Here is a 15569-nt window from a genome sequence, read left to right on the forward strand (position 1 = left end):
ATGGTGTACATTTTTGCCAAAATAAAAATGTACATAAATTAAACAATAATGTAAGTGTACCAAACATTTTTACCTACATAAAGTACATCTTGTCCTGCAAAAAACGAAGTCTCATACAGCAACGTCGTACAAAAAATATAAAGTTATGAGCCAGGATGCAAAGAGGGAAATATAAAAAAATTGTTCTGTCCTCAAGGCCAAAATTGTCCCGGTCCCTAAGGGGTTAATTACCATGTTCGCCTTTCTTTGCACCCATTCTAGTCCAGTCATGTCCAAAATTGTACACAATATTCCATATGTGGTCTGACTAGTGATTTGTATAGAGGCAAAACTATGTTCTTGTTACGAGCATTTATGACTCTTTTGATGCATCACATGAGTTTATTTGAATTGGCAGCAGCTGCCTGGCACTGGTTGGTAAAGGTAAATGTACTGTCCACCAATATCTGTTTCAGTAGTAGTTTTACCATTTAATGCAGGGGTCTCAAACTCAGCCGGGTAAGTGGGCCGCATATAGAAAAAATGTGAAGTGGTCGGGCCGCATTACTTTCAAATTTGATACAATACAAAATTATTGTTAATCAATTAGTTATTTGAACTACTATAACACTATGTGACTACAATAATACCGGTAGGTTTAAAATTTGAGATATTTCTCACCGTGCTTATTTCAACAATCCAGCTTTCCAGTTTAAGTGTCGCTAAATGCAGTCCGGCGGCTCAGTTAGCACACATGTCAAAATTGGGCAGCCCCTTTTTAGATAGTGCCACAGTGCCCTCGGTGGATGCTGCCGCAGAGCCCTATGTAGATGCTGCTACAGCAGTGCCCTGTGTAGATGCTGCAACAGCAGTGCCCTGTGTAGATGCTGCCACAGCATTGCCCTCTGTAGATGCTGCCACAGCAGTGCCCCCCGTTGATGCCGCCACAGCAGTGTCCCCCGTAGATGTCGCCACAGCAGTGCCCCCCATAGATGCCGCCACAGCAGTGCCCCCGTAGATGCTGCCACAGCAGTGCCCCCATAGATGCTGCCACAGCAGTGCCCCCCGTAGATGCCGCCACAGCAGTGCCCCCCGTAGATGCCGCCACAGCAGTGCCCCCCGTAGATGCCACCACAGCAGTGCCCCCCATAGATGCCGCCACAGCAGTGTCCCCCATAGATGCCGCCACAGCAGTGCCTACCGTAGACTGGGACTCCTGCTCTGGGGAAGCCCCTGACATCATTGTCGATGTATGGACAGCGATGTCAGAAGCTTCCCCAGAGTCCCGGAGAAGAGCCGATAATAACGCTCTGCCCGGGACTCTGCTCTGGGGAAGACCCTGACACACTGTCCATATATGGGCAGCGATGTCAGGGAATTCCCCAGCGTCCCGGAGCAGAGCCGATAGTAGCGCTCTGCCCGGGACTCCGCTCTGGGGAAGACCCTGACACACTGTCCATATATGGGCAGCGATGTCAGGGAATTCCACAGAGTCCCGGAGCAAAGCCTGTACTAGCGCTCTGCCCGGGACTCCACTCTGGGGAAGACCCTGACACATTGTCAATATATGGGCAGCGATGTCAGGGAATTCCCCAGCGTCCCGGAGCAGAGCCGATAGTAGCGCTCTGCGCGGGACTCCGATCTGGGGAAGACCCTGACACACTGTCCATATATGGGCAGCGATGTCAGGGAATTCCACAGAGTCCCGGTGCAGAGCCTGTACTAGCACTCTGCCCGGGAATCCACTCTGGGCAAGACCCTGACACACTGTCCATATGTTGACAGCGATGTCAGGGAATTCCACAGAGTCCCGGAGCAGAGCCTGTACTAGCGCTCTGCCCGGGACTCCGCTGTGGGGAAGACCCTGCCACTGTCCATATATGGGCAGCGATGTCCGGGAATTCCGCAGCGTCCAGGAGCAGAGCCGATACTAGCGCTCTGCCTGGGACTCCACTCTGGGGAAGACCCTGACACACTGTCCATATATTGGCAGCGATGTCAGCGAATTCCACAGAGTCCCGGAGCAGAGCCTGTACTAGCGCTCTGCCCGGGACTCCGCTCTGGGGAAGACCATGACACACTGTCCATATATGGGCAGCGATGTCAGGGAATTCCACAGAGTCCCGGAGCAGAGCCGATACTAGCGCTCTGCCCGGGACTCCACTCTGGGGAAGACCCTGACACACTGTCCATATGTTGACAGCGATGTCAGGGAATTCCACAGAGTCCCGGAGCAGAGCCTGTACTAGCGCTCTGCCCAGTACTCCACTCTGGGGAAGCCCCAGACATCGCTGTTCATATGTGGACAGCGATGTCAGGGAATTCCAGAGTCTCGGAGCAGAGCCGATACTAGCGGCTCTGTGTCCCGCGGGCCGCAGATGACAGCCCCAGGGGCCGCATGCGGCCCGCGGGCCGCGTGCTTGAGACCCCTGATTTAATGCATAATTATAAAATATGTTTCCTCATCCAAAGTACATAACCTTATATTTATCCACATTAAACCTCATTTGCCATTTCTCTGCCCAAAACTTCAGCTTTCCCAGATCCCTCTGTGGAATTTGCTTTATCCCTAATCGTGTCGTCTGACATTGGATTTTCATGTGTAAATACAATAGAGACATTTGTGTTTAATAGATTGTATTTTCTTATCCTCCTCCACCATTATATCCAGATTATTTTTGAGATGGACAACACTTTCAGTTTTCAGTTTCTTATTGTTTATGTATTTAAAAAATATTTTTGGGTTATTTCTACTTTCTTTGGCAATGAATCTCTCTATTTCAATCTTTGCTGCCTTTATTTGTCTTTTACACAACTTATGTTTTCCTTTGTAATTTTCTAATGCCTCGTCACTACTATCCTGCTTTAGTAGTTTGAACGCTTTCTTTTTATCATTTATTGCCCCCCCTTAGGCCACGTTCACACGTGGCAGAATTTTTCCACTTTAAATGTTGGTGCAGATTCAGGGCAATTACGCAACGAATCTGCAGCAACATTTGCATATTTGACAGGTAATTCAGATGTTGCAGATATCACAGCGGACTTGCCACATATTTCAGTTTTTGCATTACAAAGGCTGAAATCCGCAGTGAAATTCCGCTACTTCTCCGCAACATAATGTGCATGCTGCGGAGGGAAAATTCTGCACCACAGTCGAATTTGCACACAGTTATTTTCCGCAATGTCTGAACTAACTTTCCTAAAAAATGTAAAGAAACAAATGTAAAAAAACGGCAGCTGCGGAATTCCACTGCGGACTGTCCTCAGCGGAATTCAACAGCAATTCTGCCACGTCTGAACGTGTCCTTACTGTTTAATTTGATATCGGTTTCATCTTGTTTATTCCCATAATGTATGTATTTTTCACAGGACCTATCTTAGTGACTTTTAAAAATGTCCCATTTAGTTTGTGTGTTTTTATTTTTTAGGTCAATTTCCCAGTTTATGCCTTAATGTCATCCCTTAGCCCATGAAAATTGGCCTTTCTGAAGTTTGGTGTTTCTGTAGGTACCCTACCAAACATCTAATAAAGGATACATGAAAACTTATTATGTTGTGGTCACCATTACCTAGGTGACACCCAACCTGTACTTTTTATATCCTGTCCGAGAACAGAGACAAATTATATTACTGTATGCATTTCAAAAAAGAAACATATGTAAGTCACATGTGCGGTCAGAGGTTGATTTCTTAAATGAAATGTTTACATGCTGACATATCAACTGTTAATAATATAGCTACTAATCTTGTTCATATGTAATTCTTGCAGAAAACACAACAGCAACAACAAAATCGGAGGACAGTCATTATGCACGGACAGACTATGCAGGTAAGTGTAATCTACTTCTGCAGAAAATGTATATTATTTGTTACTTATAGATTTGGTTTCTTATGGAGAGTGACACTAGTAAATTTAAAAGGACAAAAGGACATGTACTTAAAAATTACTTAAAAATATATTCAAGCAAAACATGTTCAAAGCTCCATTTATTTATTACCTTATATCTGAAATCCAAGTAAATGACGAGAAAGCAAATGTCAGAGAAAATGGTGATTAATGGTGATGTTAAAATCATTTTTTAGTCGTTTTGCAAAGGGTCATCTAGTGTACCAAGATGCATACGCTGGTTTCCAGATTATAATGGTTGTGTGTTACATGGGGAGCAATCATGGATAATGACAGCAGGTTGTCTGCACTGTACTATAAAATCATTGTTGATTTTAAGCGCATATTCAGACTGCGGTTGTTGTTTTCTTGTTAGTGAACGTCAATAATTTCTCTGCCATAATCATAGACTTCTGACCCCAAACAGCTGCAGAAGGTAACGGCTGATGAATTGTATTACAGGTGTCAGCGCACATTTGCATTCTGTGCTTTATTTTGATGCAGTACATAAATTATTCTTTATAACATAAGAAATAAAGGAGATTTTAACAGCATGAGAATAAATGATGGTGGTTAAAAGTCATTGTTTGACAGTGTGAGAGAGGTCTTAAAAGATCAATGAACATGATAGCACTCGATTATATCTATCTAGAAAAGGTGGCATTTTCTGCTTCAGATACCACACAGATATGGATGAATATAATTCATACTTTACTTGCAGCTTTTATCTTCACAGTTAAAGACCTTCGTGTTATTTGTATTGTTTTTACTGGTTACTAAAATGTTCCCACAAGATCTCTTAGGGTTACACTGACTTCACCTTATAATTTTTATCTTTATATCTTATAGTTATAAATACTAATTTATTTGTTTGTGGAAAGATGAGAACCATGAAGGTTCCTATTTGTGTTTTTCATTGTGATTTTTGCAAAATGGAGCTGTTTGACTGCGATTTGTAAACCTCCTTTAGGGCCAAAATTCTGTGCTGATTAATTTCTTAATATACACTAATCTTCAATAAGTATGTGGACACCCCTCATAATTATTGAGTCTAGATGTTTCAACCACACTCATTGCAAACAGGTGCATAAAATCAAGCACACAGACATGCAACCTCTGTAGACAAACATTGGTAGTAGTATGGGTCATACAGAAGAGCCTTAAAGCAGTAGTATGGGTCTTACTGAAAACCACAAGTTACTTTGTGAAATTTCACTCACAGAGTGAGTGCTAAAGCTTGTAAAAATCACCTACCCTCTGTTGACTACAGAGTTCCAAACTGCCTCTGACGTCAGCACAAGGACTGTACGTTGGGAAGCGTCGACTGGAGTGGTGTAAGGGTATGTGCACACACTAGCTTGCTTTTACGTCTGAAATGACAGACTGTTTTCAAGGAGAAAACAGCTGCCTCGTTTCAGCCGTAATTGCTCCTCCTCGCATTTTGCGAGGCTTCTCTGACAGCCGTAAATTTTGAGCTGTGCTTCATTGAGTTCAGTGAAGAATGGCTCAAATTACGTCTGAAAGAAGTGTCCTGCACTTCTTTTGACGAGGCTGTATTTTTACGCGTCGTAGTTTGACAGCTGTCAAACGACGACGCGTAAATGACAGGTTGTCTGCACAGTACGTCGGCAAACCCATTCAAATGAATGGGCAGATGTTTGCCGACGTATTGTAGCCTTATTTTCAGAAGTAAAACGAGGCATAATACGCCTCGTCTACGTCTGAAAATAGGTCGTGTGAACCCAGCCTAAAGCACGCCACTTCTGTAACCAGGAGCTGTGGAAACAGTAAAATGTTCTCTGGAGTGACGAATCACGTTTAACTATCTGACAGTTTAAAAAGTGATCGAAAAGTTGCATATACCCCAAAATTATACCATTAAAAACTACAGCTTGTCCAGCACAAAACAAGCCCTGACACAGATGAGTAGATGGAAAAATAAAAAAGTTATGACTCTCAGAATATGGCAACACTAAATCATGATTAGAATTTTTTTTTTCAATTTGAGTGTTTATTGTTTAAGAGTAGTAAAACATAAAAAAACCCTATATCATTTTGATACCACCGTAATCGTATCGACCTGCAGAAAAATCTTAAAATATTGCTAATACCACGTGTTGAATGCCATTAAAAATGTATGAAAAACAGTGCCAGAATTGCTGTTTGTTTTTTTTGGTCTCCTTGTTTCCCAAAAATGGACTAAAAAGTGATTGAAAAAAATTGCATATACCCCAAAATGTTGTCAATAAAAACGACAGCTCTTCGGACAATGTCGGCACTGTCAAAGGAAAAATTAAATACTTATGACTTTCGGAACGCAATGATGCAAAATGATGGCTATGACTAGGGAGGGCCCAAGTACATCTGTCCCGAAACGTCATCATCTCTGCTGAAAGTGAGGCCACCTGTATACTACCAGGACAGCACTTTCTTGGAGAAGTTCCCCAAACTCCAAACATGGATAGGACCTAAAAACACAACCTCCATGGATTTTTCATTTTATTATTTATTTACCCTATTATTGTACCATCTTATTATACGCTGATGTACTCCACAAAGCTTACATATTCCCCCTCATTATAAATTAAAAATACCAGTAAAACACCAAACAACACGACTACCAAGAGAAATCTGCGCTCCAAAAGCAAAATGGCGGTCCTGCCGAGTCTGGCAGTGCAAACAGCAGGTTATTACCATATGGGGGGTATTAAAGTACTCAGGAAAGCCCACTTAACTATTTATGGGTGTTTCTCCAGTGTCACAAGCTGGGCACAACTTATTTTTTCACTAAAATGGCATAGCTATGGAAAAAAAAATAATTTTAATATCCAACATCCATTGAGCACTAATTTCTGTAAAACAACTGTGAAAATGTCCTGTCAAAATTATACTAAGTTTCACAAAATTATTGCTTTGCGGGTGTAGTTTTTAAAATTGGGTCACTTCTTTGGGACATTTTTTATTATTTCACCTCAGAGCCTTTGTAGTTGTAAACCACTGCTGTGTAAATCACCAAAAATAGGCCTCAAATGTGCATGGTTCTCTGTCACTCCCGAGCCCTGTCGTATATACAGGCAAAAGATTAGGACCACGTGTAGGGTGTTTTTAAAATAATAAAACACTGCATAATAATAAAGGGAGAAAGAATATTTGTTAATTGGCATCAAACTCATGGGGCTTTGCCTTCCTCTGGATTAACAAGGTAAGATTATAGGTGGGACTTGATGGACCTGTGCATTTTTTCAACCTTATCAACTATGTAACTATGTATTTAGAGGGCTGTGTTTTCACAGTGGCACAAGCTGGGTACAACATATTGGGTACTGAAATTGCATATCTATGAAAAAATGGCAGTTTTCACTCTGCAACATTCATTGCGCACTAATTTCTGCTAAGTACCTGTGTGGTCAAAATGCTCAATACACCTCTAGATAAATTTCTTGTGGGATGAACTGTAGTTTCAAAAATGGGGTCACTTCTTGGGGTTTACACTTCATTGGAACCTCAGCACAATTCATCATGGCATCCGAAAATCAATTCAGTAAAATCTGCACTTTAACTTCTTCACGCGCTGCTCCACAATAGTACATCCTGCAGAGGGGTTAGTTCCCGCATCCAGACGTACTATTGCGGAGTAGTTCCCAGCGCACACTATCTTAACGGACAGTGTCCGGGAACCGGGAGGTCAGCTGTCCCTGACAGCTGACACGCCAGCCTTGCCGGTCAGCGGACCATCGCCGCTAATTTCGGCAATTAACCCCATAAATGCGGCGACGGATTGCCGTCGCCGCATTTAAGGGGTTTGAAGCACAGAGGCAGCCCCCACGAAGTGATCGTGGGGGCTACCGATGCTTGTCACGGCAATCGGAGGTCAGACAATGACCTCTGGGTCGCTATGTACGGAAGCCTTGGAGGAGCAGCCTCCGGCCGGTCCTCCGAGACTTCCTGTCAGTGTGACAGTTACGTCACAATGACAGTTAGAATAGATTACACTACGTGTGTAGTGTCATGTATTCCAGCAGCGATCAGAGCTGCAAGTCTAAGTGTCCCCTAGTGGGACAGTGAAAAAAGTAAAAAAAAGATAATAAAAATGTTTTAAAAAAAGTGCAAAAATAAGTTAGAAGTTATATAAACAAACACTGCATTTTTTTCCTAAAATAAGTCTTTCATTATAGGAAAAAAATGAACATGTTAAAAAAAGTACACATATTTGGTATCACCGCGTTCGTAACGACCCCAACTATAAAACTATAATGTTATTTTTCCCGCACGATGAACACCCCAAAAAAAAACAATAAAAAACGACACCAGAATCGCTATTTTTTGGTCACCAAGTCCTTATCTATAAAAAGTGATCAAAAAGTCGCATGTACCCGAAAATAATACCGATAAAAACTACAACCCGTCCCGCAAAAAACAAGCTCTTACACAGCTTTTTTGACTGAAAAATAAAAACGTTATGGCTCTCAGAATATGGTGACACAGAAAATAAATTATTTTATAAAAAAGTGATTTTATTGCGCAAACGCTGCAAAACATAAAAAAAAACCTATTTACATATGGTATCGCCGTAATCGTACCGACCCGCAGAATAAAATATAATGGTCATTTATAGTGCACGGTGAACGCCGCAAAAAATAAACTAAAAAACATTATTCAGAATTGCTTGTTTTTGGTCATCCGGCTTGCAAAAAAATGTAATAAAAAGTGATCAAAAAAATCGCATGTATCCCAAAATGGTACCAATGAAAAGTTAAGATTGTCTTGCAACAAATAAGCCCTCACGCAGCTCCGGTGGTGAAAAAAGAAAGAAGTTCTGGCTCCCAGGAATATGGCGATGCAAAATGTGCAGTGTTTTCTAAAAGCGGATAACATCCGACACCATTTATCAGTGTGACACCGGTCACATATCTATGAATTATTATTTATTTACCGCATTATTATAACCTCCTATTATGCCCTGATGTTCTCCGCACAGATTACATATGCCCCCACATTATAAACTGAAATACCAGCAAAACCCAAAACAGAAAAACTTCCAAGCAAAATCTGCGCTCCAAAAGCAAAATGGCGTCCCTCCCTTCTGAGCCCTGCAGCGTGCCCAAACAGCAGTTTGTGCCCACATATATGGCATCGCCATACCCGGGAGAACCCGCTTAACGCTTTACGAGGTATTTGTCTTCAGGGGCACAAACTGGGCACGACATATGCACTAAAATGGCATATCAGTGGAAAATTGCAATATTCACACCATCCGCTGTGCATTAACCCCTTTGAGCACTTTGACTTAATAGCACGTCATGGTGCGGGGGTTGATGTATGGAGCGGGCTCACGTACGCTGCGGGTGTCGGCTGTGTATTACAGCTGACACCCGGTACTAACGGACAGGAACAGCGATCGGGCTGTTACAGGAGTCTGTAAAAATAACAATATACTGCAATACATTAGTATTGCAGCATATTGTACCCGCGGATCCAATGATCGCTGGTACAAGTCCCCTAAGGGGAATAATAAAATGTGTAGAAGAATTAAAGTTATTAGTAGTGAGAAAGAAAAAAGTTTAAAGTTAAAAAAAAAACAACCTTTTCCCATTTTTCTTCAAAAGTAATGTAAAAAAATAAACAGAATTGATATAGCTACGTCCGTAAAAGGCCGAACTATTACAATATACCATTATTTAACTCGCACGGTGAACACCGTAAAAAACTGAAATAATTTAAACCACCAAAATCGCTGTAGTTTTCGTTTTTACCGCACGGCGAAAGCTGTAAAAACAAAAACCCCAAAAAATGGAATCAGATTTTTTTCCTATATTCCTATATTTTCCTATTTTTTTTCAGTTTCCCAGTACTTTTTATGGCACTTTAAATGGTATCAATAGAAACTACAATTCCTCCCGCAAGAAATAAGCTCTCACATCAATCTACTGAAAAAGAAAAAAGTTATGGCTCTTGGAAGGCGGGTAGTGAAAAACGAAAATAAAAAAGCAAAAAATGGATCAGTCCTGAAAGGGTTAATTCATTTCTAATGAAAAGAATGTATGACCACATGTGGGGTTTTTCCGTACCCGGGAGAAATAGCTTTACAAAAATTGGTTGTTTATTTCTTCTTTATCCCTTGTGAAAATGAGAAAATGCAACATTTAAGTGGAAAAAAATTGTGATATTAATTCTCTCCGCCTAATTCTAATAAATTCTGCAAAAGACCCGTGGAGTCTAAATGCTCACTATACCCCTAGAAAAATTCCTTGAGGGGTGTTTCCAAAATGGGGTAACTTGGGGGGCTTCCACTGTTTTGGTCCCTCCAGGGCGTTGCAAAGGCGGCATGGCACCGAAAAACAATCCAGCAAAATCCGAGCTCCAAAATCCCAATGGTGCTACTTCCCTTCTGAGCGCTGCCATGGGTCCAATCAGCAGTTTATTACCACATATGGGGTATTGCCATAATCAGGAGAAAATGCTTTACAAATGTGGTGGTTCTTTTTTCTTTATTCCTTGTAAAAATTTAAAATTTCTATGCTTTTTCAGAAAAAAAGTTGATTTTCATTTTCACTGCCTAATTCCACTAAATTCTGCAAAAAACCTGTGTGGTCAAAATGCTAACTATACCCCTAGATAAATTCCTTGAGAGGTGTCGTTTCCAAAATGGGGTCACTTTTGGGGGGTTTCCGCTGTTTTGGTCTCTCCAGGGCGTTGCAAACGCGACATGGCACCGAAAACCAATCCAGTAAAATCCGTGCTCCAAAATTTAAATGGCACTCCTTCCCTTCTGAGACTTGGTGTGGGTCCAATCAGCAGTTTATTACCACAAACCTGTGCGGTTAAAATGCTAACTATATACCTAGATAAATTCCTTGAGGGGTGTAGTTTCCAAAATGGGGTAACTTTTGGGGTGTTTCCACTGTTTTGGCACCACAAGACCTCTCTCAAACCTGACAAGGTGCCTAAAATATATTCTAAAAAAAAGGAGGCCCAAAATCCACTGGGTGCTCCTTTGCTTCTGAGGCCAGTGCTTCAGTCCATTATCACACTAAGGCCACATGTGGGATATTTCTAAAAACTGCAGCATCTGGGAAATAAAATATTGAGTTGCATTGCCCTGGTAAAACCTTCTGTGTTACAAAAAAAAAATGCATTTGAAATAAATTTCGCCAAAAAAAATTTAATTTGTAAATTTCACCTCTACTTTCCTTTAATTCCTGTGAAACGCCTAAAGGGTTAAAACACTTTGTGAATGCTGATTCGAATACCTTGAGGGGTGCAGTTTTCAAAATGGGGTGACTTCTGGGGATTTTCTAATATATAAGGCCCTCAAAGCCACCTCAGAACTGAGCTGGTCCCTGAAAAAATAGCCTTTTCAAATTTTATTTCAAATATGAGAAATTGCTGCTAAAGTTCTAAGCCTTGTAACGTCCTAGAAAAATAAAAGGACGTTCAAAAAAGGATGCAAACATAAAGTAGACATATGGGAAATGTTAACTAGTAACTATTTTGTATGGTATTACTATCTGTTTTACAAGCTAATACGTTTAAATTTAGAAAAATGCAAATTTTTGCACATTTTTTCTAAATTGTGGTGTTTTTCAGAAATAAATACCAAAAGTATCGACAAAATTTTTTCACTAACATAAAGTACAACATGTCACGAGAAAACAATCTCAGAATCGCTTGGATAGGTAAAAGCATTCCAACGTTATTACCACATAAAGTAACACATGTCAGATTTGAAAAAAATTGGCTGGGTCCTGAAGGCCAAAACAGGCTGAGTCCTGAAGGGGTTAAAAAACAAATTGCGATCCTTTCCTTTAGAGTCCTGCCGTGTGTCGAAACAGCACCACATATGAGTAAAATGCATAACAATTTTTGTGGTTTCTTTTCTCCTATATTCCTTGTGAATATTAAAAATAATAAACTAAAACTACATATTTTTGGATCGGAATGCATTTCTTGAGGGGTGTAATTTCCTACATTGGGTCACTTTTGGAGGGTTTCCACTATATTGGTACCTCAGGGATTTTTGCAAATGTGACATAAGGTCAGAAAATCATTCCAGCAAAATCTGTGCTACATAAGCCAAATGAATGGGTGAATGGAAAAGTAGGATCTATAATGGCGCTGCTGCGTGGTAATCGAGGAAAAATTCACGAAGAATTGGTTCTTATATCAATGGATTTTATTTGTACAAGGTGGCTACGCGTTTCAACGCCGAACTGGCGTCTTCATCAGGCATCATAAACAGAAAGAAAGGCATGTGTATATATACACAACAGTGATGGTCTTAATTGGGCCAATTCAGACGGGACAATTGGCCAAAAAACCGCCAAAACCAGGCAGGTTGAAGTTCAACAAATATATACACACATAAAAACAACATGATACAAGTTATGGTACAGTTGTAACATGATCCAAAGTAGTATGAGAATTGCCTGGTTGAAAATTAAAAACTAATAAGAGAAATAAATGAAATGTGCATGATTAGCACGAAAATTCCGTGCAAATATAAAAGGCAAAAAGTCTTAAAAAGTCGTAAAAATTATGTGTTTGTTGCTAAAAACATCAAGGGAATGTTAAATGGACAATATATTTCTAAGGTACGAGTGGTTAATTGGACCGAAGATACTAATCTCTGTAGCATAAATAACGGCTGTATTCAAGGAGATTGTAAACACTACGGTGGCCGATGAGGTCCAAATGGCAATGGAACGCATGGTGACCCGCAGAACGCGAGAAATCGCGTAGCATTACACTGATGAGACACAGGGACGAAGCATAATGGTAAGTATTATTAGGTATAAGGGGTGCGGAATATATGTGTGATGTAAAGATACATTATCGGAAAAATTATCTGGAATTACTGAAGGGGAAGGTACTTCCCGGGGAAATGTTTAGTGAAAGGAAAAAAACAGCAATTGATGGTAGACAACTATTATTACTGTTAAAACGGAAGGACATAATCAAGGGAATTACAGTAAATTACATAAATTAGTAGGACCAATATAAGAACCAATTCTTCGTGAATTTTTTCTCGATTGCCACGCAGCAGCGCCATTATAGATCCTATTTTTCCATTCACCCCTTCATCGTATCAAGCGGTTACCTGTGTAAACCGGCTCGGATCTGGCAGCAGCACTTGTGGATCTTTAATGCCAATTACCTTTGGCTATCTGGTTAGCATGGTTTTTAATTCCTTCACCTGCCTATCGTATTGACCTGCACTATGTGGCGCCATGGTTTTTGCTCTTTTCCTCACATAAGCCAAATGGCGCTCCTTCTCTTTTGAGCCCTGCCGTGCGTACAAACAGCAGTTTATGACCACATGTACGGTATTGCCATTCTCTGGAGAAATTGCATAACAAATGCTGGTGTTCCTTTTCTCCTGTATTCCGTGTGGAAATAAAAAAAATTGAGATAAAATTACATATTCTTAGAAAAAAAATAATATTTTAAATTTTTTAATTCTTGTAACTTCTATGAAATACCTGTGTGGTCAAAATGTTCAAAATGTTCACTACACTCCCAGATACAGCAAATTTGTTGAGAGGTGTAGTTTCCAAAATGGGGTCTTTTTCAGAGTCTTTCTTATGGCACCTCAAGGCCTTTTCAAACATGAAATGGTGTTCGGAAAGCATCCTAATAAACAGGGGGACCCAAAATCCACAAGTCAAGAAGCCCACTAAGGCCACATTTGGGAAATTTCTGAAAACTGCAGAATCAGGGTAATAAATATTGAGTGGTGTTTCTGTTAACACCTGTTGCATTGCTGAAATAAATAGTTAAAAATTTAATATCTGTAAAAAAAAGGAATCTTTGTAAATTTCACATCCACTTTGTATTAATTCCTATGAAACACCTAAAGAGTTAAACTTTCAAAATGCTATTGTGAATATTTTGAGGGTGCAGGTATTAAATAGCACTTCTAATATATAGGCCCCCTCAAAGCCACTTCAAACTGAAGTGCTGCCTAAATAAATATGTTTTTCAAATTCTGTTGAATATTTGAAATACTGCTAGTAAACTTATAAGCCTTATAACTTCCTTTAAAAATTATTAGAAAAAAGAATGCCTACATGAAGAAGACTTTTTTTTTTTTTTTTACTAATTTGTGTGGTATCATTATCCATTTCAGAAGCAGAGGATTTCAAACGTAAGAAAATGTTCTTCCAAATTTTCTTTACATTTTTATATTTTTTATATAAATAAATAAATAAGATAAAATACAATGTGTCACAAAGTAAATTTATTTCAAAGTTATAACCACAGAAAGTGACACCTGAAAGAGTTGAAAAAAGGGACTGTGTCCTGAAAGCCAAAATAGGCTAGATCCTGAAGGGGTTAAAGAGCAGCTGTAGTTGCTAAATAACTCGTTCCCGACCTCCTACTGTCTTTTGGTAGCAGGCGATGCAGGTCCGGAATTGACAGTGATGTCTTTTGGCTTCTCTGTAGAGAAGGTGTATGAGTATTACTAACAGCTCCTGTTCTTAGAAACAGCTGGGATCAGAAGAAATGCCCACCTCAGTTGTTTAAACCTTTGTTTGTGACCGCGGCATGATCAAAGGGGACTTCCCAGAAACCTGGTGACACGATCTGACACTGGGAGATCCCTCTGCAGTCAGCCCTGGGGACCTAGAAAGGACCTCAGGACTGTCTGTTCAGTAAGCCTGAAGTTAGGGCACACAAAGTGTTGTCCTAACTGCAGCCTGTGTCATGGTGAACAGTGTAATGTATTAAAATGCAGGAACCTGCCTATCATTATAAGTAAAAATTAAAGTTACTAAAACGTTATCCCTTCATGGGATTAAAAAAAAACATGTCATAAAAAAATAATAAAGAAATGCCCACAAAAGTCATTATTTAGTATAAAATATATATTTTTTGCCCATACATTACATAAAAACACTCTACACATTTTAGGTATCTACACGACCGTAATTCCATGAATAATTAATTTAACAGGTTATTTAGCATAAAACTTTTTTTCTACATTTTTGCCTCAAAAATAAATTACATAAACTACACAATAATGTATTTGTATCCCCAAACTACACAGAAAGAAAACATAATTTATCCCACCTGAATCAAGGCCTCGTATAGCCTGGTCAATGAAAAAATAAAAAAGTTATGGCTTCTGAAGGGTAGAGAAGTAAAAACTGAAAAATGTAGCTGGTCATTAAGGCCTTTTTAGGCCTGTCAATAAGGGGTTACAGGGGTTCTCCACTTTCTGATAACTGATGACCTATCCACCGGATAGGTCATCAGTATGTAATCGGTGCGTGTCTAACAGCTGGACACCGCACCGATAGGCCACTACGGCAGCCTCCGTGCATCGGATGTTTGGATGGTATGCAGTAGTTAGAGTCGGAAGCAGATGGCTCTGACCACTGCATAGCAGCCTATTCACTTGAACAGAGCTGCAGTACTGGAACAGAGCTCCATTACTGTAGCTCGGCTGCTAGTCTTTGAGCGGAGCCATCTGCTTCAGGCAATATTGTCCAGTGCCCGGAGGCAGCCGGAGTGGCGGATCGGTGCGGGGTTTGGGTGTCGGATACGCACCAGTCATATACTAATAACTTATCCGGTGGATAGGTCATCAGTTGTCAGAACGTGGAAAACCCCTTTAACTATAATTAGGCACTTTGTTAACTAGGCAGTTTTTAACTATTACATAAGCTTTGCGTGGGTGCCATTTTGTGTCATGTCTACAGAT

At 40.3% G+C, this 15569-nt stretch overlaps 1 protein-coding gene across 2 annotated transcripts in view; it reads left to right on the top strand.

Annotated features, from left to right (window-relative positions):
- TMEFF2 (transmembrane protein with EGF like and two follistatin like domains 2) overlaps positions 1-15569 on the top strand; it is an 810050-nt gene that overhangs the window by 585202 nt on the left and 209279 nt on the right. For both annotated transcript variants that reach the window (XM_075831276.1, XM_075831277.1), the window contains exon 7: positions 3749-3808. In XM_075831276.1, the coding sequence (XP_075687391.1) occupies positions 3749-3808 (60 nt within the window). The remainder of the gene's footprint in view (positions 1-3748; positions 3809-15569) is intronic.

This window comes from Rhinoderma darwinii, chromosome 6 (assembly GCF_050947455.1).
Source record: "Rhinoderma darwinii isolate aRhiDar2 chromosome 6, aRhiDar2.hap1, whole genome shotgun sequence".
NCBI lineage: Eukaryota > Metazoa > Chordata > Amphibia > Anura > Rhinodermatidae > Rhinoderma > Rhinoderma darwinii.